This window comes from Miscanthus floridulus, chromosome 15 (genome assembly GCF_019320115.1).
Source record: "Miscanthus floridulus cultivar M001 chromosome 15, ASM1932011v1, whole genome shotgun sequence".
NCBI lineage: Eukaryota > Viridiplantae > Streptophyta > Magnoliopsida > Poales > Poaceae > Miscanthus > Miscanthus floridulus.
In genome coordinates, this window is record NC_089594.1 from 58301760 (window position 1) to 58327363 (window position 25604).

The window sequence follows — 25604 nt, forward strand, 5'->3', positions numbered from 1 at the left end:
GTTAGAACTAGCTCGTTAGCTTGTGAGGCGTGATCGGGTTTCTAAGCAGTTCGGTTGTCGTTGATTTTTTACATTTATGCATTTGCATCAATGCATATCATATAGGTACGATGATGGATCAACGGATCAATTGAAGGATGATTGGGAATCTGGAGATAGTGTAATGGTATTCCCTCTAGGAGATGATGCAATGGGCTTGTTATTCAGCTAATGGTGGATGATCTGAAGATGCAGATACTAATTTTTTAATATATATCTTACCTAGACAAGTCTCGGTGCATAACCCCTACTTTTCTGTAGTTTAAATTATATTTGTGCATTAAGTTTTAAGGAGTTGATTGAAACCCAATTGCATATATATATATATATATATATATATATATATATATATATATATATATATATATATATATATATATATATATCCTGAGTCTTACTAGTATGATAGGATCGTGTAGATTGCTATGCTATAGGACTCCGGTAGAAGTCGAGTGATGGCTGTCACTCGCGAGAGACAGGAAATATATTATTGGATTATTATCACTTGGAATATATAAAAATGGTGGAAAGGAAAAATGGTGATCGGGTAGGGATATTGTTTGGGTATTGGTGGGTTTAAGAGGTTGTGTCGCCATGGACACGGGTCATAGCCTGGTTACACTGCTTTCCTTGTCTGTGTCGGTTAAGGACCGATCGTTGCTATGGACGCTAGGCAACTCACAGATTTAAGATCCTAAGCACATACTTGTGTATGGGCACTAGGAAGACTTGTTGCTCTCATGTCGTGGATCCGGCTCTTTCTGGACTGATTGTCAGGGTGGTTTTTGGGTTAGGAGGTCCTTGCACCGCACTAAGTCCGGGACTCAGTGGCGGGGGCTTGGAGTCCCAGTTTGGACGGGGACCTGGACACCTTGGATAGGAGGGTGCTGGGTTAGTCCTGCTTGTGCCTAGGGTACAAGCGGGTGTGTGTTTTGGGGTACATAGCTAGGGACATTGGTTCGCGAATCGCCGCCGAGTCGGTACGACATGTCTTAACTCTAGCACCGTAGTAAAAACTGAAAGATGAAAGATGGAAAAATGAACTCTGATTGCCTACCACCTGCTTGAAAGTAGCACAGGTGCTTACATAGAATGGTTAGTTAATGAACCAATGCGGCTGTTAATAAAAATCGAATATAAGGACGCACGCTTAGTAATGCTTCCTGCAGATGAAATAAACCCACTAGCTAGATAGCCTTGCATATCCTTGGAGTCTTTGTTTTTCTCCTATCGGATAAGTCTTGCTGAGTACAATTGAGTACTCAGGGTTTTATTCCCCCCTATTGTAGGTGGTAGGTGGAGGCTAGAGTTGACCTTTGTGTGTGGATTCCTTCTGGTGGGCTCAGAGAGGAATTTCCTTTACGCTACGATCGTAGTTTTTATTTATAACTCATACTAAATGTTTTTGTAAATAAAAGTTTTATAATCTATTGTCATAGTTTATTTATCAATGTTTCACCATGCCATGAATAGATAATTATTTCCGTTGTAATTCTGATCACATGTTTATATTCTACTTTTACATTAAATTGTTCATAACTGTGATAATATGATTACATTCTGCTGTTATAATAATAAAGGTTATACTTTGATGTACATGTAAAGTGATGTAAGAAATGATTAAGAATGATGTAAGCTTTATTCTCTCATTTGTGATCCTGATGAAAAATGAGGATTTTTAGGTTCTCCCCTAGGGTATGCCCGACGGAACCGAGTAATTTGGTGTTATCCTTTGAGTGCTTAGTGTCTAATGGAAGACGAGCGCTCTTAGGGAGGCATTAGATTATGCGGTTCTGTCATATTTTTTATGCATCACTGAACTGTTCGAAACAAACCCAATCAAACATTTTATTAGATCTTCCACATCATCATTGTTTTCTTGTAGAACATTCTCACCAACCTCCCAATGCATACTCTATATCGTGTAGTCTCTCAAGAACCCCTGGTAATCAAGTGCATTTGTATAGACTCCACGTTATCCCATTTTTTTCATTTTTACAATCTTTGCATGGTCAGAATACAAGTTTGTCCATCCCAAGCATCGGCTTTGCCAGCCGTGAGGAAGTTGCAGACACCAATCAAGTACCGCATGTCCGTTCGGGCCAGATCGTACAATTACCCTCGGTCTATCTCTGCATAGAAAAATATTTATACTTCATGCCACATAAAAATAGGGAGAGTAATTGTAGCTCAAAACTACAATTTATTCTAGAATAATTTAATTTGGGTGCCCCATTTTGAAAAACAATTATTCTACACTGATTATTGAAAAATTGAAATTGCCCCATAAAAATTAAAAATCATAGCCCCATAAAAAATGATTATTTTACACTCATCAAGAACACTACTTCATGCCACATAAAAATGGAGACATTTATTACAAAAAAATTAAAATTGGAGACTAATCATGAACAATAATATAACTCCAAACAATGGGTTGGTAGGTGTCACACTGATTTTCTCATCAAAATGGAAATTGGCAGCCCTATTGGAAAATATCTACTCTACTCCAATCATACTAACAATCATCAAAACCACCGTGTAATTAGCTATGAAATAAAATGGGTTCATAGACACTAACCTTTTGGAAGATGGATTCACCACAATTTGGATGCTTCCTCAAAATCCAATTGGAAAGTGCTCTCTAAATTGGAGAAACAATTAGAATCAGAATCAAGCAATCTAGCTATCAAAACAACTGTAAAGCTATAAATTTATAGGAGTGGATGCTTGTTACTGACCTTAAAGCAAGAAGATCATGCCCATGCTTCAAAATGAAATTAAAAGAAAGGCCGCAACAATGAAGGGAGTGGGGAAAACATGCGCCTCCTAGATGAGTGTGCTTGAGATGCACTATGTAAAAAATGGTTTGTAGCAACGAGACAATTTTTTTGTTGGGGCTGCCGGAGATGGAGCTGCCCCTACAGTGACATGCTCGGGAGCCCAGAGACCAGCCGCCCCTACAAATGGAATAGTAGGGATGACTGGTCATACAAGCCGCCCCTACAAATGGGTCGGATTTGTAGGGGCGGCTCACTCACCAGCCGCCCTTGGTATTGCTATTTGTAGGGGCGGCTGGTGATTGAGCCGCCCCTACAAATGCCTGAGTATAAATACCTCCGATTTGTAGGGGCGGCTTAATCACCAACCTGCCCCTACAAATGACCCACATATAAAGCAAACTGCAACACCTTCTTCCTCCTCAGGTCACTCACTCCAACCCGTGAAAGAAAGGTGGGGAGGCATTAGGAACCTCCCAAAAATTGTTCTACTAAGAAGGGAAGGTTTTGGTCTTAAATCCATTGGTGGAGAGGTTGTAGACGGTAAGAAAATACTATTCCACATATTTTTTGAAATTTTAATGGTTGGTTAGTGAGTAATTAGAGTTTTGCTTTTCTCTCTCTTCTATGGTGCTTAAGCTACTTATGAAGCAAATTAGACCCAAGTTTTGAATGTACTAGGGTAAATTAGGGAGGGGAACAAGATCATACCCTTATTTGGTCCATGTTTCTTGATTTTAGTGAATAATTAGTTAGTTTTATGGATGTTTCATGTGCATGTAGATCTAGATCTAGGGTTTGGTTTTTTTATTAATTTTGTTTTGTAAATTTATGTTTGATGAAATTGGACTAGGGTTTACATGAAAGATATTGGATAAAATATTAATTGTTGCTAATTATTGTCTTTGAAATTGTTTATTATAATCAATAAATATGTATTTTAATTATTTTTGGATAAATAGGCCATTAATTAATTTTCCTCTACCATGGTATGTTTGTATGCTTCATGTAATTATATTTGATTTATATTCATATATATCTCAAGTATATACAATTATTCTCAAGTAATTATTATTTTGATTCATTTTTATATATATCTGAATAAGTAGTCCTTTAATGTTTGTTTTGTTGTTGTTGTAAAAGATGGAGTACTGGAACTCTTGGATGTATGGTTCGTTAAGGTTCAAGGCAGGTTTCCCTGAAGAGGTGCATAAATTTATTGAAACCGCAAAGAAGCATGCAACGACATTGACAGAGAATAAGGATATAATTATTTGTCTTTGTAAAGATTGTAAGAACCGTATGGCATGGACATATGTGATTATCATCATATCACATTTGATTATGCGAGGATTTGTTGAGGACTACATAGTGTGGATTCATCATGGTGAAATGGTAATTGTTAACGACGAGGATGAGGAGGAATACGACGACAAAACCCTAGAATCCCTGTTCCAATATTCAGCAGAGCTTGATGCACGAATGGATTTCAAGTTTGGCAATGAACAAGGTGGTGATGCTAGGTGGTTGGGATGGTAACGACGAAGGTGGTGCCAATAATGATGGTGGAGCACTGTGTCGGGGATGAAGATGATTTGGAGGACATGATTTGAGCCCTTGGACCAGAGATTTTACTAAATAGCCCAAAAGGTCTAGAAAATATGGAAGGGTGACAAAAGCATCGAAGGAGACTGTGTATGGTGTTGAAAAGGGCTATCCAACACATTAGGACATTGCTACATTTTGTGCTTGAGCTACTCATCCTGAAGGCTAAGTATGGCTAGTCAGACTGTAGTTTCAATGATCTATTGCATCTCTTGTCATGGGTGCTGCCACAACCAAACTCAGTTCCCGCCAACACATACCAAGCGAAGAAGGTCATAAGTCCATTGACAATGGGGGTTGAAAAAAATCTATGCATGCCCCAACCACTGTATACTATTTTGTGGCAAAACGTTCAAGTCACTAGATAAATGTCCCCGGTGTGAGGCCAGCCGGTACAAAAATAATGACCTTTACGGTGGGGATGAAGCCTCCATGGGGAAAAAGAGGAATAAGAAGGGTACAAAAAAGGTGGTTCAAGAATCTCAGCCCCTAGAGGACACACCATTAGGCAACGATGCAAACCAGAGAAGAATTCCTGCCTTGGTAATGTGGTACCTGCCAGTGACCAACCGCTTAAGGCATATCTTCCTAAACTCTAAAGAAGCCACACTCATGACATGGTGGGATGATGAGCGCAAGGTGGATGATGATAAGATTGCACACTCGGCTAATTGTAGTCAGTGGCAAAGGTTCGATGAGAATCCCAAAGAATTCAGCGATGACCCAAGGAATGTACCGTTTGGCTTGAGCACCGATAGAATGAATCCCTTCAATGAGAGGATGAGCGACCACAGCACTTGGCCAGTGATCTTGACCGTGTACAACATCCCAAGGTGGTTGTGTTAGAAGAGAAAGTACCTTCTCCTCACTATTCTTATTTCTGGCCCTAAACAACCAGGCATTGATATAGACGTGTTCCTCGAGCCTTTGATGCAAGAAATAGAGAGGCTATGGAGGCATGGGGAGCCGATGTACGATGCGTTCCAAAAGGAGGACTTCATATGTAGAGCAATAATATTTGTTACTATCAATGATTACCCCAGGCTGTTTGCTTTGTCTGGACAGATCAAAGGGAAGACAGGATGCTTAATTTGCTTGGATGGTACTACATGGGTGTACCTGAATGCATCCAAGAAGATAGTTTACCAAAGGAATCAACGCTTCTTAAAGACAAGTCACAAGTACCAGTAGCAAATTGTTCTTTAGATTTTATGACAACACCCCAAAGATTGAACCCCTCCGGAGAGACGTCATAATGGAGAACACGTGTACTAGAATGGTGAAAAAACATATGCGTCATCTATGGAAAGAAGAATCCAGATGGGATGAACTAGAGATAGAAGCACACCTCCTATCGAAGGCGTACATTTCAAGAAATAATCAATCTTCTTTCAGTATCTGCCTTATTGGCCAGATTTAGAGGTCCCCCATGCCATTGATGCTATGCACGTGCAGAAGAATGTCTTTGAGAGTCTCATTGCTATCTTGATGGACACAGGCAAGTCAAAGGATGGTTTGAAAGCACTAAAAGACATGGTGCTAGCTAAACATAATGCCACAGCTTCACCCGCTACCTGAGGCTAATGGAAAATACACTCTGCCCACGGCGTGCTTCAACCTAACACCAGACTGAGAAGAGAGCTATATGCACTTTCCTAAGGGGGTCAAATTCCCGACTGGGTTTTCAGCAAATGTGAAGAAGCTAGTGTCGATGAAGGACTTGTCAATAACACACTGCAAGGCTCATGATTATCATGTGATGCGGACTAGTGTTTCTACCTATTGCAATCAGGGCTATAAAGCCAGAGTTCTTGAAAATAGCCATCACCCGTATAGTGCTACTTCTTTTCGAAGATCTCACAGAAGACGATTGGCAAGCAAGAGCTGAGTGACCTACATGAATTTGTGGTGGAGACACAAAACGAACTAGAGATGTGTTTACCTCCTACTTTTTTGATATAATGCCACATCTCATGATTCACATGGTTCATCAAATACAGGTGCTAGGCCCTTGCTACTTGCATGAAATGTGGTCCTACTGAGCAGGTTTTTGTCAGTTCTAAGTCGATACAGTGCATAATCGAGCATACCTAGAGGGCTCCATGATAGAGGGTTATAGTACTAAAGAAGTCGTCGAGTGCTGTCAAGAGTACCTAAAAGTATAGAAAGGGATTGGTAAACTCAATTCTTGTCACAAGGGTAGGCTGGCTAGGAAGGGCACCAATGGTAGAAAAGTGTTCATTGGCCATGATTACAAAGAGGTGAGTTGGGCGCATTACAATGTCTTGCAGAGTACACAATTGATGCAACCATACATTGATGAACACTTGGCTATCATTATGGAGAGAAATGGTCGTTCGGATGATGGGGTCATGAAACAGCATAAGCAACGACTAACTACATGGTTGAAAGACCAAAACATACCACTTAGAGAAACCATAGACTCTATTACCATCAGTAGGTTGGCGGAGGGGCCATCGAGACAGGTGACATCTTGGAAGGCTTATGACATCAATGGGTATATGTACTATACCAACGCAAAGGATAGTAAATATGTGAAACAAAACAACGACGTTTGAATAGAGGATCTCGAATGGATTGGGGCGAAAGATCCAATACTTTGGCATCATTGAAGAGATATGAGAACTTGACTATGGAAGGAATATAATGGTGGCCCTGTTTTGATGCCGCTGGATCAAACAACACCAACTAAACGAGATTGGATTGAGAGTCCTAGACCTTGAGAATCTAGGCTACCAAGATGACCCTTGGGTACTCGCTTCACGTGTCGTACAAGTTTTCTATATGTCTGACCGACAAAGTAACCTCCCCCGAAGAAGAAGACAAAGCACATGGTTGCCTCTGAGAAACAGCACATTATATGAGTTGATGGCATAGACGACGTTGAAGCTTACAATAACTATGATGAGATGCCGCTATTCACAGACTTTCCTAAGAAGATCAGTGTTGTAGAAAAGATCCTACCCAAAGACATATTGCCATGGGAACTGAAAAGGTGTCAAGGGGAAAGTCGTTACAGCGGGCTAGCTAGTTGTTGAACGTGGAGTGTTTGCGTATGTGTAGTGTTTGTAAGACTTCATTTATGCATGCGTGTGAGACTATATATTTATGTATGTAGTGTAAGACTATATATCTATGTATGTGTGTGAGACTACATTTTATACATGTGTGTGAGATTACCCTTTGCAACATCCAGATGAATCTATTTCAACATCCACTCTATTACTACTAAAACTTTATGAAATCACTTAACACTTTATGAAATAAAGAAATGGCCAAAATAAAAGTAGGAGATCTTGACGAGTTATACAACTTTTATATTCATCACCTTTACAGCTGAAATCATTTAGTGGTTAAAAATCAGGTTTGAAGCTGTCATTTTCTGAAATTCAAAATTTGAAATGTTCAAATTTTGTCAAATAAAAAGATGACCAAAATAAAAGTTGTAGATAGTGATGTGTTCAACAACTTTTATATTCATCACCTTTACAGCTGAAATCATTTATTGGTTGGAAAATCAGGTTTGAAGGTGCATTTTCTGAAATTCAAAATTTGAAATTATTCAAAATTAGTGACAAAGATAGATGAGTAGACTAAAATGATAGAGCACTGATTTTAGAAAATTTTAGGAAAAAAACCATCACATTTAGAGTTAGTATAAGGGGAAAAACTAGTTACAAGTTAATCGCACTTGTTCATCATTGATCATCATGAACAATTGTGATTTTTCTTTTTAATTTCTAGGTAAAATTTGTAACAAGTCTTTCTTCCTCTTACTAACTCCAAATGTGATGATTTTTTTCCTAAAATTTTCTAAAATCATGCTCTATTAAGTTACTATGTTGATTTGGTCATTCTTTTCATTTGACAAAGTTTGAGCAATTCAAATTTTTAAATTTAAAAAATGACAAGTTCTAACGAGATTTTCAACCATTAAATGATTTCAGCTGAAAAGTGATGAATACCAAAGTTGTATAACTCATCAAGATCTACAATTTTTATTTTGGTCATTTTTTCATCTAATAAAGTGATAGTATACATTGTTCACAAAGCAACATGTTTCTCGTATAGTTCATGAAACTATGAGTCATATGTGAATTTGTGAACAATATTTACTAATACTTTTTCACATGAAGAAGTGACCAAAATAAAAGTTATAGATAGTGATGAGTTGAACAACTTTATGTTCACGACTTTTATTCTTGAAATCATTTAAGGTTTCGAAATCTTGTTTGAAGTTGTTATTTATTGAAATTCAATATTTCAACTATTCAAATTTGGTCAAATAAAAAGATGATTAAAATAAAAGTTATACATACTGATGAGTTCTACAACTTTGGTATTCATAAGTTTTTTAGCTGAAATCATTTACTCTTTCAAAATATTATTTTAAGTTGAAATTGTTTGAATTTCAAATTTTGAATCGTTCAAACAAAGTCACATGACAAGATAACCAAAATAAAAGTTGTACATGTTGATGAGTTATACAACTTTTATGTTTACAACATTTTCATTTTAGTTCATTTAATGTCATAAAATTGTAGTCGAAGTTTTAAAATTCAAATTTTTATTTTTTATTTTTTTCGTTTTCTATATTGTTTTGACTACAATTGTTTTTATATATATTTGGGCATATATAGAATAATACAAAATATTATATTTGTGCATATATACAATTGTTTTTATATTACTTTGTGTTTTTATGATATAAAAAATACATAATTAATAATTTAATAAAATAGAAAATATTTTTAGGGGCAGCTGGATCAGGAACCGCCCCTACAAATGTATTTGTAGGGGCGGTTGGATCAGGAACCGCCCCTACAATTCCTCCTGGGTATATAACCATGGGCGCTCTGGTGAACAAGTGTTGGGCGCTCTCTTCTTCCTCCCGACACCGTCATGCTGCCCACGGTGCTCGCGCTAGAGTTTTAGAGCCCGAGCGCCTCCCTGCTCCCGCTGCGCCTCCCTGCTTCCTCCACGGCGGCATGCTCTACCACTTCGAGTACGGCGTCCCCGTGGCCTCCCTGCTCCCGCTGCGCCCCTCCCCACGCCGCCTCTGTCCTCCCGCACTATGCCCCTCCGCACGCCGCTCCCTTCTTCCTCCCGATGCCGTTAGTGCTGGGCGCTCTCTTCTTCCTCCTGACACTGTTAGGCTGCCCACGGTGCTCGCGCTAGGGTTTTAGAGCCCGAGTGCCTCCCTGCTCCTGCCGTGCCTCCCTGCTCCCGACTGCTTCCTCCGTGGCGGCGCACTCCACCGCTTCGAGTACGTCGTCCCCGCAGCCTCCCTGCTCCCGCTGCGCCCCTCCCCACGCCGCCACTCTACTCTCGCACTACGCCCCTTCGCACGCCGCTGCACACGCCGGCAGGAAGCTCTCCAAAGGTGAGGCATCGCTATCCCTCCCACCAGTCCCGTCTGCCGTTCGCCTTTATTTTTCTTGTAAAAATTGCGCAATAAGTTTAATTAAGGAAAATTATACTCAGCTAGATAGATTTTTCTTGTATGTTGGTTCAAGATCTACTATAATCACACGCTCATGGCATGCTTATAGAATGATGCTGATGCAAACTGTAGCTTTGGGTTTACCTATTGCTTGATGCTACCACTTTCATTGTGCACATAAATTGCCTACTGTTACATTATCAGGTCCAAAGCCTGATATCATAATTTTGGGTTGTTGAAAGCAATTGCTTCATGGAAATGGTTTCATTTAATGCAGCTTTCATATGTCATCATTTATCTGTAGCAAACTAGGAACCAACACCTTTTTTGGTTTGTGTTTTAATGACTACTGGGATCAATGTATTAGTTAGTTTTCTCTTTAAGAAATGACCAGACACTGTGACACATCATTGTGCTGTCTATACAAGTTTATATCATATATAGTACATCACAATGTATGTTATATGCATGGGTCACTAAATTTGTCATACAAAAATTTGAACAATGTGTAGTATAAATGTATAATTAAGCACCAGCTACTGTATGATGTCAAGCTAATAGTATGGTACAAGGGTGTATGTAATTGCTGTACTGCTGCTGACATACTCTGGCTTAACTTACCAACAAATTGCCTCCATGCTCCTAATTGACATCTTATGGTTTTTCCCACTCAAATAATGCTGGGTCAACCAGCCACATATATTTATCTCTGTATTTATCTATATGAAGTGAGTATGACATGACCACGGGTTATATTCTATTTATTTCATTAAGTACTTTTCTTTCTGACACTTGTGTATCTTGTAGGGATTTGGGTAACTCAAATTTGTCTAGCAGTCTTGTTCCTGAACTAGGTCACCTTGAGCACCTGTAATATCTGTGAGTATGACAAAACATTACTTTTTATTTTTACATGAGGTTGTAGGTGCCATAGCTGGTTATTTGCCATTGATAATACCTTTAGACCTTTGCCTTGCTGACTTCTTTTGCACCATGAGTTTGAGGGGGAGGACCTTTTTTCGCATTGTGTTGTTGTTGTATATATCATTTCTGTCCTAAACATACTGGGTTCCATGGTAAAAGATAACCCAAAATTTTAACAATCTGGCACATCGAATTGAATAACTAAAAGCCAAATGGAGATGTTATGATATTAAACTGGAGACAAATGAAGTTCATTTAAATAGATTTTGTGGTAGGTGCCATGCGCTTCTTTTTCTCTGTCTCCGTTCTCTTCCTCCTGTTCCCTTCGTCGATCTCCTATGTTTCGGGCCTGAGCAAACCGGTACAGCAGAGTGCTCGCCCTTGGTGGGCTGCTCATCGAGCCAGAGCCCAGCAGCCGAGCACAGCACCAGATCCCTCCGCTCCCAGACAGAGCCGGCAGTCGTGCAAAGTCGCTCGCCTCTTCCTTTCTATGTTCGTTGGATTTGACTGGTGATTTTTGGAGCCAAGTGCAACAACTCATTCTTACTTGTTTTTGATTGGTCTATGGCTTAGTGCTTGCATCCGTGACCTACTAAAGCAATCAATCATTGATTAATCTTTGTAGTTTTAATTTTCTTCTTGTCATTTGATTTGGTATCTCCAATTGTGAGTTGAACTCATTTTCGCTATCTTGTTCTCGGCGTTTGCAGACCAGCGTTCGAGCTTTCTTTCTCTCTGTCGCAGCCAGTGCTAGAGCCACAGTGCGTGTGCAATTTCTGCCTACTTCCCTACTACTACTGTCTACTACTTCTACTTCTGTCTTCCCTACTACTTCTGTCTACTACTTCCCTACTACTACTTCTGGTCTTCTGTCTACTACTTCTACTACTTCTATGTTTGGCAGCAGCTGCTCTATTTTTTTGGCAATCAGTAGCTGTCTTTTTTGGCAAACTCTCACCTCCGCTCTCCTCTTTTGCTTGCTTTGCTATGTAGCTACTCTGTACTCCTCCTATTACTTCTACTATAAGCTTTTTTTGCTACTTCATCTACTTCTACTACTTCCCTACTACTATTGTTTACTACTTCTACTTCTGTCTTCTACCATAAGCTGTTTTGCTACTTCTACTACTTCCCTACTACTACTGTTTACTACTTCTACTTTTGTCTTCTATCAACTACTTGTACTTCTGTCAACTACTCCTACTACTTCCCTACTACTACTGTCTACTACTTTTGATTGTCCGATCTGCCTATCAGGTTCAGAAGATATTAAGCATATGATGTTCCTGTGTGATCGAGCAAAGTTAGTATGGTAGCTGTTGCTTTTTTTGGGAAGCAGCACCAGCCTTTTTTTTGCCAAATCTCTCCTCTCCTCTATTTTTGCCACCTTTCCTATCCTCTATGTTTGGGAAGCAGCAACTGCTTTTTTTACACCTTTTCCTCTCTATGTTTGTTAAGCAGCTGTTGCTTTTTTTGCCAAATCTCCCCTCGCCTCTCCTCTCCTTTTGTTTTGCCGATGATGAAATTGTCCAAGTCCATACATTATATGGAATATGAGCTGATGATCAAGAACTTGTGAGGAACTTGGCATCATTAGCAGCCGCCCCTACATTACCTTCTCCTCTCTTCTCTGTTATGATGTCTTGATGCTCCAAGTTCATGATCAAATGATGATTGACATGTTTCTGAGGCCTCTACTACTGCTACTACTCATTTTTGATATATTGTTGTTTTATAGGACTACTTTGATTTATAAACCTTTTTGATTTCTTATACCTTCTCACATACCTAAAGCACACTTTCTTACATCTATTAGAACAAAGCATGAAATAATGTTGCAGACACCAGACAGTGCAGCCTGATGCCCTGAGCATGATGAGCAACCAACCTATGAGGAGCAAGCACTAGAGGACTAGCTTACTTAGGAGCAGGTTGATAACGAGTTAGAAAAAATCTAGAAGTGATGCTTACTTAGGAGCAGTGTGACGAGGAGGAAGGGGGAGTAGAAGGAAGAGCAGGAGAGGCTGCTGAAGGCAAAGAAGAAGAGGATGATGTTGATGATGACTCAGAAGAGGGATATGTAAGTCCCGAGGATCCTTTCCCATATGAAGCCAGAAGGAGGCCAACGGAGGAAGATTTGGACAAGGATTTTGACCCGAATGAGGAGGTAGGAAAAAAGCCTTAGCTTGTAAATTTTGCTAAAGCTTTGGCTGTGTTACCTCTGCTAACACTTTGACCTATCGTATATACAGGTCCCTCCTGAAACTCAGAAAAGACAACGTCGATGTCTGCGACATCTCGCTAGACAAGACGGAGTGGAGGAAAGAAGAGCAGAGGCAACAGCCACAGAGATGGATCATGATGCTTCTGCTCCACAACCTCAAGAGACAACCACGACTGCCAAGCCTAAGAGGAAACGAGGGGATAGAAAAGGAAATCTATATCCAGATAAGGCATGCTATGTGATAACAGAGGTCAGGCCAGCAGGGGAGATCCTTGAGCTGAAGGAATTAAGAGGACAATTCCGTAATGCGATCGGGGCCCTAGTAAGAGATAAATTAAACCCAGCAATCTCTAACTAGAAAGAGGTACCTGAGAACAAAAAGAATGAACTATGGGATAGGCAGCTGAAGCTCAATTTTAGATTTCTAGAGGGTACGCATGAACTAGTAAAAAAATGCTTTTAGGATGATGGGAGAGTCATTCTGGCGTTGGAGATCGGAGCTCAACACGAAGTATATCCAAAAGGGGTTAACTCCCTTCAACGAGTTCGGCAAAATAACTCCTAGTCAATGGGAGGAGCTCGTGGCTCAGAAGACTCCACTGGAGGCATTGGAGCTCAATGCCCGTAACACCGAGCTGGCGAAGAGGAACAAACACCACCATCATCTAGGCCCTGGTGGCTACTATACCAAAGAAGAGCAGTTTAGGAAGATGGACGAAGAGGTCGCAGCTGCTAGGAATATCAATGTGACAAATTTGAAGGTACGCTCAAGGAATTGGATATATGCGAGGAGTACAGAATCATCCGGTGATAATCTTAAGTTTGATAAGCCAGAGACCCAAGAGGCAGTATCAAGGATACTAAAATATGCTGAAGACAAGGAGAAGGGCTCATTCAATCCTTCCAAAGAGAGGGACGAGCTTAGCCTTGGCTTAGGAAACAAGGAGCACACAGGCCACACCAGGGGGCTAGGGAAAAGGATGACTTGGAAGCAAGGATTCGAAGGGGACAGGCACATGTACAAGAAACATGGCAGAGACCGAGAGACTAATCTTGAGCTCCAAGTGAAGGCTCTAGTTGCGAAGGCGCTAGAGGAGCAAGGACTATCTATGGAGCCATGCATATTAGTGATGCTGCCGGGAGAACTGGCATTAGTTGGCAGTCCTCCGAAAGTTCCTAGCAGCCAAGGTTCCACTATAGCCACAACCCCCGTCGATCGCATACGGGAACCAACTAGTTGCACCTTGGTGTTTCTCAGCGGCCGGCAGAACACTATGATGGAGGTGGCAATGGTTGTGGCACATCCTCCTGGTGGCTTACACCACAATAATAAGATATCGCCGGACTATACTAGGGTCGAGGTGCATACCGTGAAGCCCGAGTTCATGCAGTGGAGGATAGACTACGCAAGTCCTGAGGGGCTGGTGTTACTCGGAGATGTTATTGGGCAGTTCATCATCTGGCACAAATGGGGCATTATATTGACTGCTTCTTCGCTGCATCCCCCTCTCCAAAATTTGGAGCGAGTTGTTGAGGTCTGGGAGATATTTTCACTGTCTCGCAACCACCACATTCCTGAGATGCCACATTCTTCCCCACCTCCTAGCGAGCATGTGCCTGATGAGATGCCACAACCTTCTCCAGCTCGTATCGAGCAAGTGCATGATGAGATGCCACAGTCTTCTCAACAAGCACAGCCGATACATGAATAACGAGTGCCTCCTGAAGAAGGTGATGCACAAGAAGATGAGGACGTGTCTGAATGTGAACTTCAAAAGAAGCATCCAATCACCATAAGGCTGGTTTATGTTCCGATGAAAGACGTCTCATCGGTGTCCAAGTGGTATTCCCATGACCAGTTCAAGCCTGAGAACCAAGTTAAAAAAGTCACATCACGTGGTTCTGAGGAGGCCGTCACTAGCAAACTCCACCAAATTGCAAAGCAGTATCCAAATATTGATGCCATCAAATGGTCAAAGGATTGCCCGAAAACATATGAAAGAGGCAAGTCCTTCCTACCAAATCGGGACATCCAGTGCCTACCACTTGAATGAGAAGGTTCCATGATTGGTACTTGCGTGTTCTCCCAACGAGCATAGACCTCATACAAGCATGCTTCCCCACCGGCACATTTGGAAGCCCAGCCAGGAAAATTGTCTTTGACTTCAATGACATGCAGACATGCTTTCACCTGGGAGCAATGGAGATGAATCTAATTCGCACGTGGTGCCTGTAAGTCCTTGTCCTCCCGATATGATATGATCGTAATCTTTGAATTTTGTTGTAACTAACCCACGCCGTGATTTGTAGAATGCAAGTGCACATTGTCAAACAAATGCCAAGTGTGAAAGTCGGGTATATAGACCCTCAAGCTATAGCCCAAACAACAAACAAATTTTAATTACCCTAAACACTCGAAACTGGATGCCAAAGAGCTAGCTGCTTCAGGAGAAAGCACATCCATACGGCAAAACTAAGGGAAGAGTCCCTTAAGGTTGCGGCATACATTGCCCTGGCTTTCAAAATTCTCCAACAGCACTCTACTATATGGCTACCATACAACTTCGAGTAAGTTCAACTCTATACTTAAAGCTTTGTTCGATATATTTTATTCGATGCAAAAGAGCTTATCTAGTTCTATGATTAAATCCATGCAGCAACCACTGGATTTGTATAGCCGTCGATGTCGGGAGGAGCATGGCATGGGTCTTTGATTCAATAGATAGGGACCCGGTGACATACAAAGACTTCATATCGATTCTCAAGACGTATACATATCGACAATCCTCATTAGCTTATATGTTTATATACATACTTGTAACGTTCACTTTTGGATACTAACAAGTTGTATTTGCTAAAATAATTCGAACAGGGCATTTAGGTTCTACGCCACTACACATCACGGAAGGCATGATCTAGCAAGGAAGGAAAAGCTGGCTATAAAAACACTATGTGCGGTAAGTGTAACTTACTTCTTCAGTACTCTATTACATGGCTGTTAAAAGCATTACTTAACATTTTCGTATGCAAAACACACAGTGCCCCAAGCAGAAGCTTGGGAGTGTACATTGTGGATACTATATATGTTCTATGATGAGTAACATCGGTGCCTACAGGAGACACCACTTAAGGGTAAGTTTGAACCTCTTCACCTGTAGTATAAAAACCTCGTACATGGTATGAAATACTAAACCGAAACTTGTTCTCTTGTAGTGGAAAGAAGAGAAAGGAATGAAAAGAGACCCATACAAGGATGACCAACTCTTAGAGCTCGTCGGCGACCTTTGCAACTTCATATTGGACCAGATTGTACACGTAAAGGGCGTCTACCATGACTGAGAGTCTGACTTAGGGAGAAATCCTCAATACCAACACCTTCATGAGACTGAAAGACTAGCTCTAGGACGTTGATAACAATGTGTATAGAATTTATATATTTAATGATGGATTGTATATATTCTTGTGAATTGGACTTGTAATTGTAGTTTATACAATACTCTTATGCTTGTAGTCTAAGGGGTTCGGAACGTTGGTCGCGGGGCGTTCGGCAACGCGAACGCGGTTCGGAACGTTGGTCGCAGGGCGTTCGGCAACGCGAATGCGGTTCGGAACACTGGTCGTGGGGCATTCGGCAACGCGAACGCGGTTCGGAACGTTGGTCGTGGGGCGTTCGGCAACGCGAACGCTGGATGGAATACGCGGAAACAAACATTGTTCTGGTCGAATTTGAATTGTAAATTTGATTTTTTTTACGGGAAAAACGTACTATAGGGGCGGTTTTAGATTGAACCGCCCCTACAAACAGGTATTATAGAACCGCCTCTATAAATCGATTTATAGGGGTGGCCTGGGAACCGACCCTATAAATGCATGATTTGTAGAGACGGTTCGGTAGGGCCGGCTGGCCAAACCGCCCCTACAAAGGGTTATGAGTCGTCCCTAAAAAACGTTTATGCAGTAGTGATGGGAGAGAGGAGGGAGGAGAGGATGATAGCTTTTGTACTGAGGTTTATCACCGCCGGCTTAAGACAAAAACCGTTAGTGATAGCACCAAATCACTATCGGTTTGTGGCTAGAACCAGTAATGATATATCTCTGTCCATTTACTGCTGGTTCTAGCTATAGACCGATAGTGATATGGACCTTTACTGCCAATTTTTAGTCTCCCAATAATTTTTTTTATTTTAAAGCTCAGAACCAGCAATGAAGGGTTATCACTGCCGGTTCACTAGAAACTGGCACTGATGGTGCCGGCACGGAATGTCAAATCTGTACGTAGTAGTGTAGCAAAGGTACGATACATGTTTCTAATCTTTGTGATATTTTATAAGATTTATTTTTTGTGGCATATCTCATACATAAGGATTAACGTGAGTGCCTCTAGTTAGTAGTAATATTAAGATTTCTAGGATTTTATTTTTCATCACAACTCGTCAGGATTAACGTTGGATGCCTCCAATTATTAATATTATTAAATTTTGTCCATTTTTCTTGCTTCATAACATGATCACCCGAATAACAGGACAGGTACGGTATTATTACAATCCAGCAGCTATATGTAACAACAGGTATCTGTGTAGCCTGTGTGATAATTAAGCTGCGGATATGGGAAACAGATAAACTCTTGGAGGACCAGTCGATCTCTGGCTTGCTTTTTGCATTGGTTCATATTTCCTTCTGAACATTCTTAAGGTCTGTAGTCAGGTTGACAGATGACCCCAGCTTGACAACGTTGTATATGCGCATGAAGTCACGGAACCTGACGGTGCGGTAGCACGGCGGCCTGTCCTCGGCGACGAACTCCTTGGCGGGGCCGATGAGACAGTCTGGGGTGGGCATGATGAACGTGGCCACCGCCGTCCGCGCCAGCGTCGAGCTGGTCACCACGCGGTGCTCAATGCTTTTGAGCAGTCCATTAGTCACAACCTGCATGCAATGCAAGACGACCAAATCATGCAATTAATCTAACGATCTTGATTGAGGCAACCATGCATGCATAATAACCTAGCACGAGTGATGGACCATCAGATAAAATTAGCTAGGATGGACCTCGAGTTGCTGGCCGAAGTTGATGACCAAGGCACCAGGCATGGGCTCAACTTTGATCCACTCTCCCTTGTAGGCGACGTCGAGGCCATAGACGGAGCCGGGGAGGAGCAGGGTGATGAGGTTCCGGTCGCAATGCGGCGGCAGGCCGAGCGTCTTCTCCGGGTTGGGGCACGGAGGGTAGTGGTTGATGTTGAGGACGACGTCGCCAGAGCTGATGTCGCCTTCGAAGTAGTCAGGCCGGATTCCCATGGCCTCGGACAGCAGCTGCAGCAGCTCCATCCCCACTCCTCTCGTCAGGGTGGTGAAGTGCTCGATGACACCCCTCAGTCTCTGGGGCGTGTGCGGCCAGTCCCTGGTGCCGTCGCCGACGGGGAAGGGGCAGGCGAGGCGGAGGCAGTCCCGCCAGTACTTCTCGCCGCCGGTCTCGTAGGTGGCGCCGGAGAAGATGCGGTTGGGCTTGTGCCTGTCCTCCGAGTACATGTACGCCTTGTCCGCCGCCGACAGCTGGAAGAACTCCTCGCACACCTCCGCCATGTCGCGCATCACCTCCTCGGGGATACCGTGGTTCACCACCTGCACTTGCATTATTGTCGCACGTGTTAATTACTATACCTGTGTACTACTACGTACGTGTGGTGTTGCAAACAGAACAAAATTAGATAAGGGGTGGATTCGGCGACTAAAGTTTAGTCCTGTCACATCGAATGTTGGGATTTTAACTTTGAGGACTAAACATGAGCTAATTATAAAACTAATTATAGAAGTCAGTGACAAATTTGTCAGGACAAATTTATTAAGCCTAATTAATCCATCATTACCATATGTTTACTGTAGCGTCACATTGTCAATTCATGCACTAATTAAGCTTAACATATTCGTCTCGCAAATTAGTCGCAATCTGTACAATTACTTTTGTAACTAGTCTATGTTTAATACTCTAAATTAGTGTTAAACATCCGATGTGATGATTAACTAAATTTTAAGAGGTAGAACCAATAGTGCCTAATGGTTGCCTTGCTGGTGGCGGTTTGCATGCACCCATCTCATTCTCACCAGGAAGAAGCCGAACTCCATGCCCGCGTCAAGGATGCCACGGCGGACCTCGTCGTGGTTGCGGGACATGTCGATCACTGGCAGGGAGGCGACCGCGGAGATGGCCGGCGGCAGCTGCTCACGCAAGAAGATGGAGCGGTCCATGGGCAGCGCTTGGGACGGGGCTAGGTGGAGCATATTCTCCATGGATAAAACAGGGGCCAATTATGACGGACTGACCTCTGATTGGGGGGAGTGGTAGTAAACATGAAGCAGTAGACGGAGGCAGCTACCTATGGATACTTTGTTGGTTCCTCTTCTCTCTACACTATTCCTTTATGCTTCGGCTACATTTTATAGGCTACAAACCTCACTAGCTTTCAATCTCTAGTAAACTAACCATGTCATCTGTCCTCAACCACATACATGACACATCATCTCGACACTATCTCTCAATCTCAACAACAAGATATCCACGTCATCGCCCACTAGCTTTTAATCTGAACAATAAGCTTCTCCACGCCATGGCCGCTAAGTGACAGATCATCCTACACTAGCTTTCAATCTACGCATTCAATGAAAGTTATCTACATCATCCCTAATAATGCCTTGGCTATATATCCCCAACTTGAAATCCCTTCATTCGGAAAAGCTATGAACATCATCCCACTAAGTGCAATTACTATTTTCAATTTATCAAAATAATGCATTTACATCAGGCTATTTGTTTTATAGTTCCATCAACATATAATTAACTCGATCTAATGTTTTATTAGGTTTTTGTAGGATTCTTTTTTTTTGCAAGACACAGACGCTCACATACACGAGCGCACGTATGCACACCCTACCTCTATGAGCACCTCCGAAGAACTGAGTTGGACCGGCAAATATCGAGATTAATGAAGTCACCATAGATGCCTCGCTGTAGACGGGCACATCGCCTACCAATAAAAGAATACCTTATTGTCCCATTTTAACTAGAACAATGCACTACCTGATTTTTGGGTTCTCTGGAAACATCATAACTACCGGTTCTAGAACCGACGGTGATGAGTTCTCATCACTGCCACTTTCTTACTGCCGGTTCAAAAATCCGGCAGTGATAGGAATTTTTAACTAGCAGTGACGTCTTGTTCTGGGCTAGTGACAGTGGGCCATTGGCGGCAACAATTTTCCACCGTGTTTATGCATTAACTATCATGACATGCTCAAACAAGATTTTCTCAACTAGTGGTTAGGTAACTACAAACAAAATGTTTAAGCGTATAAAACAAATTCCACTAGCTTTGAATCTTAACACACAAACAGACGACTATTCATCATGTCGACATCCATTGGATTCCACTACATTGCCAGATAACTTTGAATCAGAATATACGTCTTTTTATCTTATGAAAACAAACCTCACTAGCTTTCTATCTCTAGTAAACTGTCCACGTCATTTGTCCTCAACTACGTGCCACATCATCTCGACACTATATTTCAATCTCAACAGCAAAATATCCACGTCATCAGCGACAAGCTTCCAATCTCAACAACAAGCTATGTCCACACCATCGCCGCTAAATGATATATCATGCTACACTAGCTTTCAATCTATACATTCAATGCAAGTTATCTACGTCACCCCCACTAAATGCCTTGGCTACCCCCCCCCCCCCCCCCACCCCCCCACCCCGCCAGGCCACACACACAACTTGAAATCCCTTCATGCGCAAAAGCTATCAACATCATCCCCGTAAGTGCAATTACTATTTCCAATTTATCAAAATACAAGTTCATGCGCAAAAGCTATCAACATCATCCCCCTAAGTGTAATTACTATTTCCAATTTATCAAAATACAAGTCATTTACATCATGCTATTTGTTTTGTAGTTCCATCATCATATAATTAACGCGATCTAATGTTTTATTAGGTTTTTGTTGGATTCTATGATTACCTTATTGCCTCGTTTTAAACAATGCACTACAGGTTTTTGGGTGTTCTAGAAACCTCATCACTGCCGCTTTTGTACCGCCTGTTCAAAAATCTGGTAGTGATGTGTTGTTCTGGTTAGTGACAGTGGGCCATTGGCGGCAACAAATTTCCTCCGTGTTTATGCATTAACTATCATGGCATACTAAAACAAGATTTTCTCAACTAGTGGTTAGTTATCTGCAAACAATTAAAACGTTTAAGCATATAAAACAAATTCCACTGGCTTTGAATGTTAACATGCAAATAGACGAACTATTCATCGTGTCGACATCCATTGGATGCCACTACGTTGACAGCTAACTTTGAATCAGAATATACGTCTTTTTATCTTATGAAAACAAACCTCACTAGCTTCCTATCTCTAGTAAACTGTCCACGTCATTTGTCCTCAACTACATGCCACATCATCATGACACTATCTTTCAATCTCAGCAGCAAGATATCCATGTCATCGCCCACTAGCTTTCAATCTCAACAACAAGCTATGTCCACGCCATTGCAGACGTGTGTGTTGTGGGGACATGCTAACAAGACATCCCAACGATCGTCTGCACACAGCAGACCCAATTATAAATAGCACAAGATCGAGCTTGTCTCGACACTCCTATCCTACTACTCCCATCACCACATCTCTCAAATTATCATCCATGGAAAAGGAAAACTTGCTCCACGGGAACCCATCCCACGCTTGGCTTCCAAATAGTAGTTATGCTGTCCCGCAGCTCCCACAGGCGAAGGCGACCCCCACAGACATCACCTTGCCCGTTATCGACCTGTCCCGTAGCCACGGCGAGCTTTGCCGTGCTATCCTCGACGCCGGCAAGGAGTTTGGCTTCTTCCAGGCTAGTGGAAAGCATATATATATATACATACCCATGAGCTAATGAAGTCGATATCGATTAATCAGCAGCCAAATTAAATAGTCAGTAAGTTTTCATGTGCTGCATGCTCGCTCGGTGCTCGCGCAGGTTATCAACCATGGAATCCCGGAGCAGGTGTTGCAGGACGTGGTGTCGGTGAGTGAAGAGTTCTTCCAGCTGCCGGCTGCGGATAAGGCACATTTCTACTCAGAGGATACAAACAGACCCACCCGGCTCTTCTGGGGCTCTACGTACAAGAACAGCAAAAGGATGTACTGGATGGACTGCCTCCGCCTTGCACGCACCTTCGCCCCCGGCGGCGACAGCAAGAAAGAATGGCCCGAAAAGCCCGAGGAGTTCCGGTAAGGAATAATCAGGACTAGCTACTGGACTGGACTCACTTATTTCCGATTATATTTCCTCATGCATATTAATTACCTTCAGTTATTCTCTTCTCGATCTGTAATATAATAGCTCTAATTTCAGCACACATACATGTGATAGTTTCGGTGGTCTGACTATTTATTTGTTATGTATATCCTCCGTCAAAATCTCCCGGCAGCAATGTTTTTGAAAACTACACTACACTGATGAGAGGCCTGGTGCTGGAGCTGCTGCACATGCTCTGTGAGAGCCTGGGGCTTCCTTCTGACTATTTCGATGGCGACCAGACTGGTGGCGATATGATTCTCGGTATCAACCGGTACCCTCCGTGCCCGAACCCTGACGTCACGTCTTGGCCTGCCACCGCACTGCGACCGGAACCTCATCACACTTGTCCTCCCCAGCTCCGTGCCTGGCCTCCAAGTTTTCTACAAAGGTGACTGGATCATGGTCGAGCCCATGCGCAATTCATTCGTCGTCAACTTTGGCCTGCATCTCGAGGTCAGTAGCAGTACTTTAATTACTGTGGTATATATGTATCTTCTTGCTAGCTTAATTTGTGCCCTAGAATTATTGTCCGTTGTTATTCCAACAGTCTCAATAACACTAGTACTAACTACATGTTTCATCAGGCCTCTTGCATTGGTTTTTAACTATATATATCCTGTTAATAGGTTGTGACAAATGGCATCCTAAAGAGCGTCGAGCACCGCGTGATAACCAACTCGGTGCAAGCAAGGATGTCTGTGGTCACAACCATACATGGGACCCAAGATTGCCTCATTGGACCCGCGGGCGGCCTCCTTAGCGAGAACAATCCCCCGTGCTACTGCACTGTCACGCTCTGCGATTTCAGGCGCATCTACACCAAATCCCTTGAAAATCCGGTTGCGGCTCTCGAAGAACACATGAAACCCTTCATGATATGATGATTTTTGTGTGTATTCCTATGGTTGCCTTGTTCCCACTCAGGCATTTGTAAGGAATATCAGCTTTATCTTGTTGCTCGTGATGTACTAGCACACACAAACCATCCGGTGGTCACATGTATGTGCTACACTATGAAGACCCAAAACATTCAAATAAGTTCTGAATAAAATTCACCATCTCATTGTTCTTCTACTACTCATCAATCTCCGTGTTCTTATGCTTTGTTTATAATATATAGCTCTGGTTCCATATAGACCATGTAACTCTCAATCTTTGTTTGGCTCACCTGCATCGCTACCAGAGACAACACACGCGCGAGGATGTTCACAGAATCATTAGGGGGACCGAGGGGGCACTGCCGGGTGGTCAGCAGGGGGATATCTAGATGGGCAGAGCCAGCGGCAGGGTGAGGAGCCACCAGCAAGGTAGCCGATTGGGATTAATTGGGGAAGTACGAAACAAAGGAGCGACAGAGGTGGGCAGTGGTGGGCAGGGACGTTGCTAGTGGTCTAGGGTCGGGCAAGGCAGGTAGGGGTGGGATAGGTGGGGACAAGATGGAGTTTAAAGATGACCATCTATTTAGGGCAGCTCCAACAATCCACTTTTTAAAGTAGCTCTCAGCATTTTTTATATTTTAATAGGAGAGAGGGAAAAAGCTAGTTCTTGGTCAAAAGCTATGCTCTTACACACGTTTCACTACTGGAGACAGCCTCTTTGCCGAGGGCCTGAGGCCCTCGGCAAAGGCCCATTAACCCTCGGCAAAGAGCTCTCGGGGAAAGCCTTTGCCGAGGGCTGGACCGGCACTCGGCAAAGAAAAGCAGCCGTCACGGCGCCGGCGCCTGGGACGGAGTCTTTGTCGAGGGCCGTCTCCTGGGGCCCTCGGCAAAGAATTATTCTTTTTTTTTTTGAAAAATCCAACCATGGCCCTCGGCAAAGAAATGTTGCAGAATTTTTCCAAAAAATCTTTGCCGAGGGCAATGGGACGGCCCTCGGCAAAGAATTATTCTTTTTTTTTGAAAAATCTTTACCGAGGGCTTCCCCGCAGGCCCTCGGCAAAGAAATTTTAATTTTTTTAAAAAAGTCTTTGCCGAGGGCTTCCAACCATGGCCCTCGGCAAAGAAATGTTCCAAAATTTTTCCAATGAATCTTAGCCGAGGGCAATGGGGCGGCCCTCGGCAAAGGACCCTTCTTTGCCGAGGGCCTTGGTCATTGCCGTTGGCAAAGTGGCAGAAATTTAAATTTTGTTTTTGTTTTTTGCATTCCATCGACACAAGCATTTCATATATATACATATATATCAACCATCACATATATATATCACACATAACCCATTTTCTCACAATATATCACAACCATAATTGTGAACCACAAATCACAATATATTACAACGACAAGTCACATATTCATCATCATTCACATGTTTATTACGACAAGTTCATGAAATCCAAGCACAAGTCAGAACCATAAACCACAAATATTACAATAAAGTCCAACCACATCACCTAGCACTAGTAATCATCAAGGTAGCCTATGAGACGGTGGTGAAGGAAAGGCGGGATCACCCGGTGACGCACTACTGGGATGATTGGAACCCGCGGACGGAGGCTGCACAAAGGAGCAGAGATTGCATGTGTGAGTTGTAACAACCCAAAAATCCACACACCAAGAATCACAACTACAAATTTTTTTGTGTTAGCCCTATGTGATGTTGAGTGACATGTAGAAGCCTAACCCTAGTTTTGGATTGGATGTGACCCAACTAGGTTAAGATCATAAGCATAGTTTGGTTTTATGCCACATATGTAATTAAATTCCTAAATAAATAAATCATGCATGCATCCTTAATCCCACTTGTGATTTGGATTCTCTTACCTTATATGATATTTAACTAACTTACTTAATATTATGATAAACCCTAACCAAATTGGCAACCAACAAAAGAGAAAGGAAAGTAGAGGGGGCAGCAGCAGCCCAGGCCTGCTCGGCCTTGCGAACTAGCCTCGCCTGCCCTTTCATGCGCGTAGCCCACGAAGCCAGCCCTAGCATCGCCGCCCGCACGCGCACACCCGCTGACAAGCCAATCCCGCTCGTCAGCCATCACACGCAGCATGCAGCCACATCGTGCCAAGCGCCTGACGACCCGACCCCGCTTGTCAGCACAGTAGCATCTTCTTCCTCTCGCCCACGCATTCTCCACCACGCGACCGGGAGCCGACCATGCGTGGCAGGCGTGGGCCTAGGATCACGCAAATCGCATGACCTTGTTCCCCTTGCGCCGCGCCTACGCTACCGCACGCAAGCCAGTCGGATGCGCTGCACGTATCACCACCGCCC

At 42.7% G+C, this 25604-nt stretch overlaps 1 protein-coding gene and 1 pseudogene across 1 annotated transcript; one reads left to right on the forward strand and one right to left on the reverse strand.

Moving 5' to 3' along the window:
- Positions 1–17701: 17701 nt before the first annotated feature.
- LOC136509198 (2'-deoxymugineic-acid 2'-dioxygenase-like) lies at positions 17702–19324 on the reverse strand. Its single transcript, XM_066504025.1, has 3 exons — positions 19139–19324; positions 18086–18658; positions 17702–17962 (listed from the first exon to the last, which is right to left on the reverse strand). Exons 1-3 carry the CDS (start codon positions 19322–19324, stop codon positions 17702–17704), a joined length of 1020 nt encoding a protein of 339 aa, XP_066360122.1.
- Positions 19325–21726: 2402 nt separating this feature from the next.
- LOC136509197 (2'-deoxymugineic-acid 2'-dioxygenase-like) lies at positions 21727–23439 on the forward strand (annotated as a pseudogene).
- The last annotated feature ends 2165 nt before the right edge of the window (positions 23440–25604 follow it).

What these genes read in the sequence shown, in the direction of transcription:
- LOC136509198 (XM_066504025.1), bottom strand. Translation starts at nt 19,324, where the DNA reads ATGGAGAATATGCTCCACCTAGCCCCGTCCCAAGCGCTGCCCATGGAC. An exon ending in TGGAGTTCGGCTTCTTCCTG is followed by an intron (nt 18,659 to 19,138) that starts GTGAGAATGAGA and finishes ATGCAAGTGCAG; the next exon opens with GTGGTGAACCACGGTATCCC. An exon ending in ACTTCGGCCAGCAACTCGAG is followed by an intron (nt 17,963 to 18,085) that starts GTCCATCCTAGC and finishes CATTGCATGCAG; the next exon opens with GTTGTGACTAATGGACTGCT.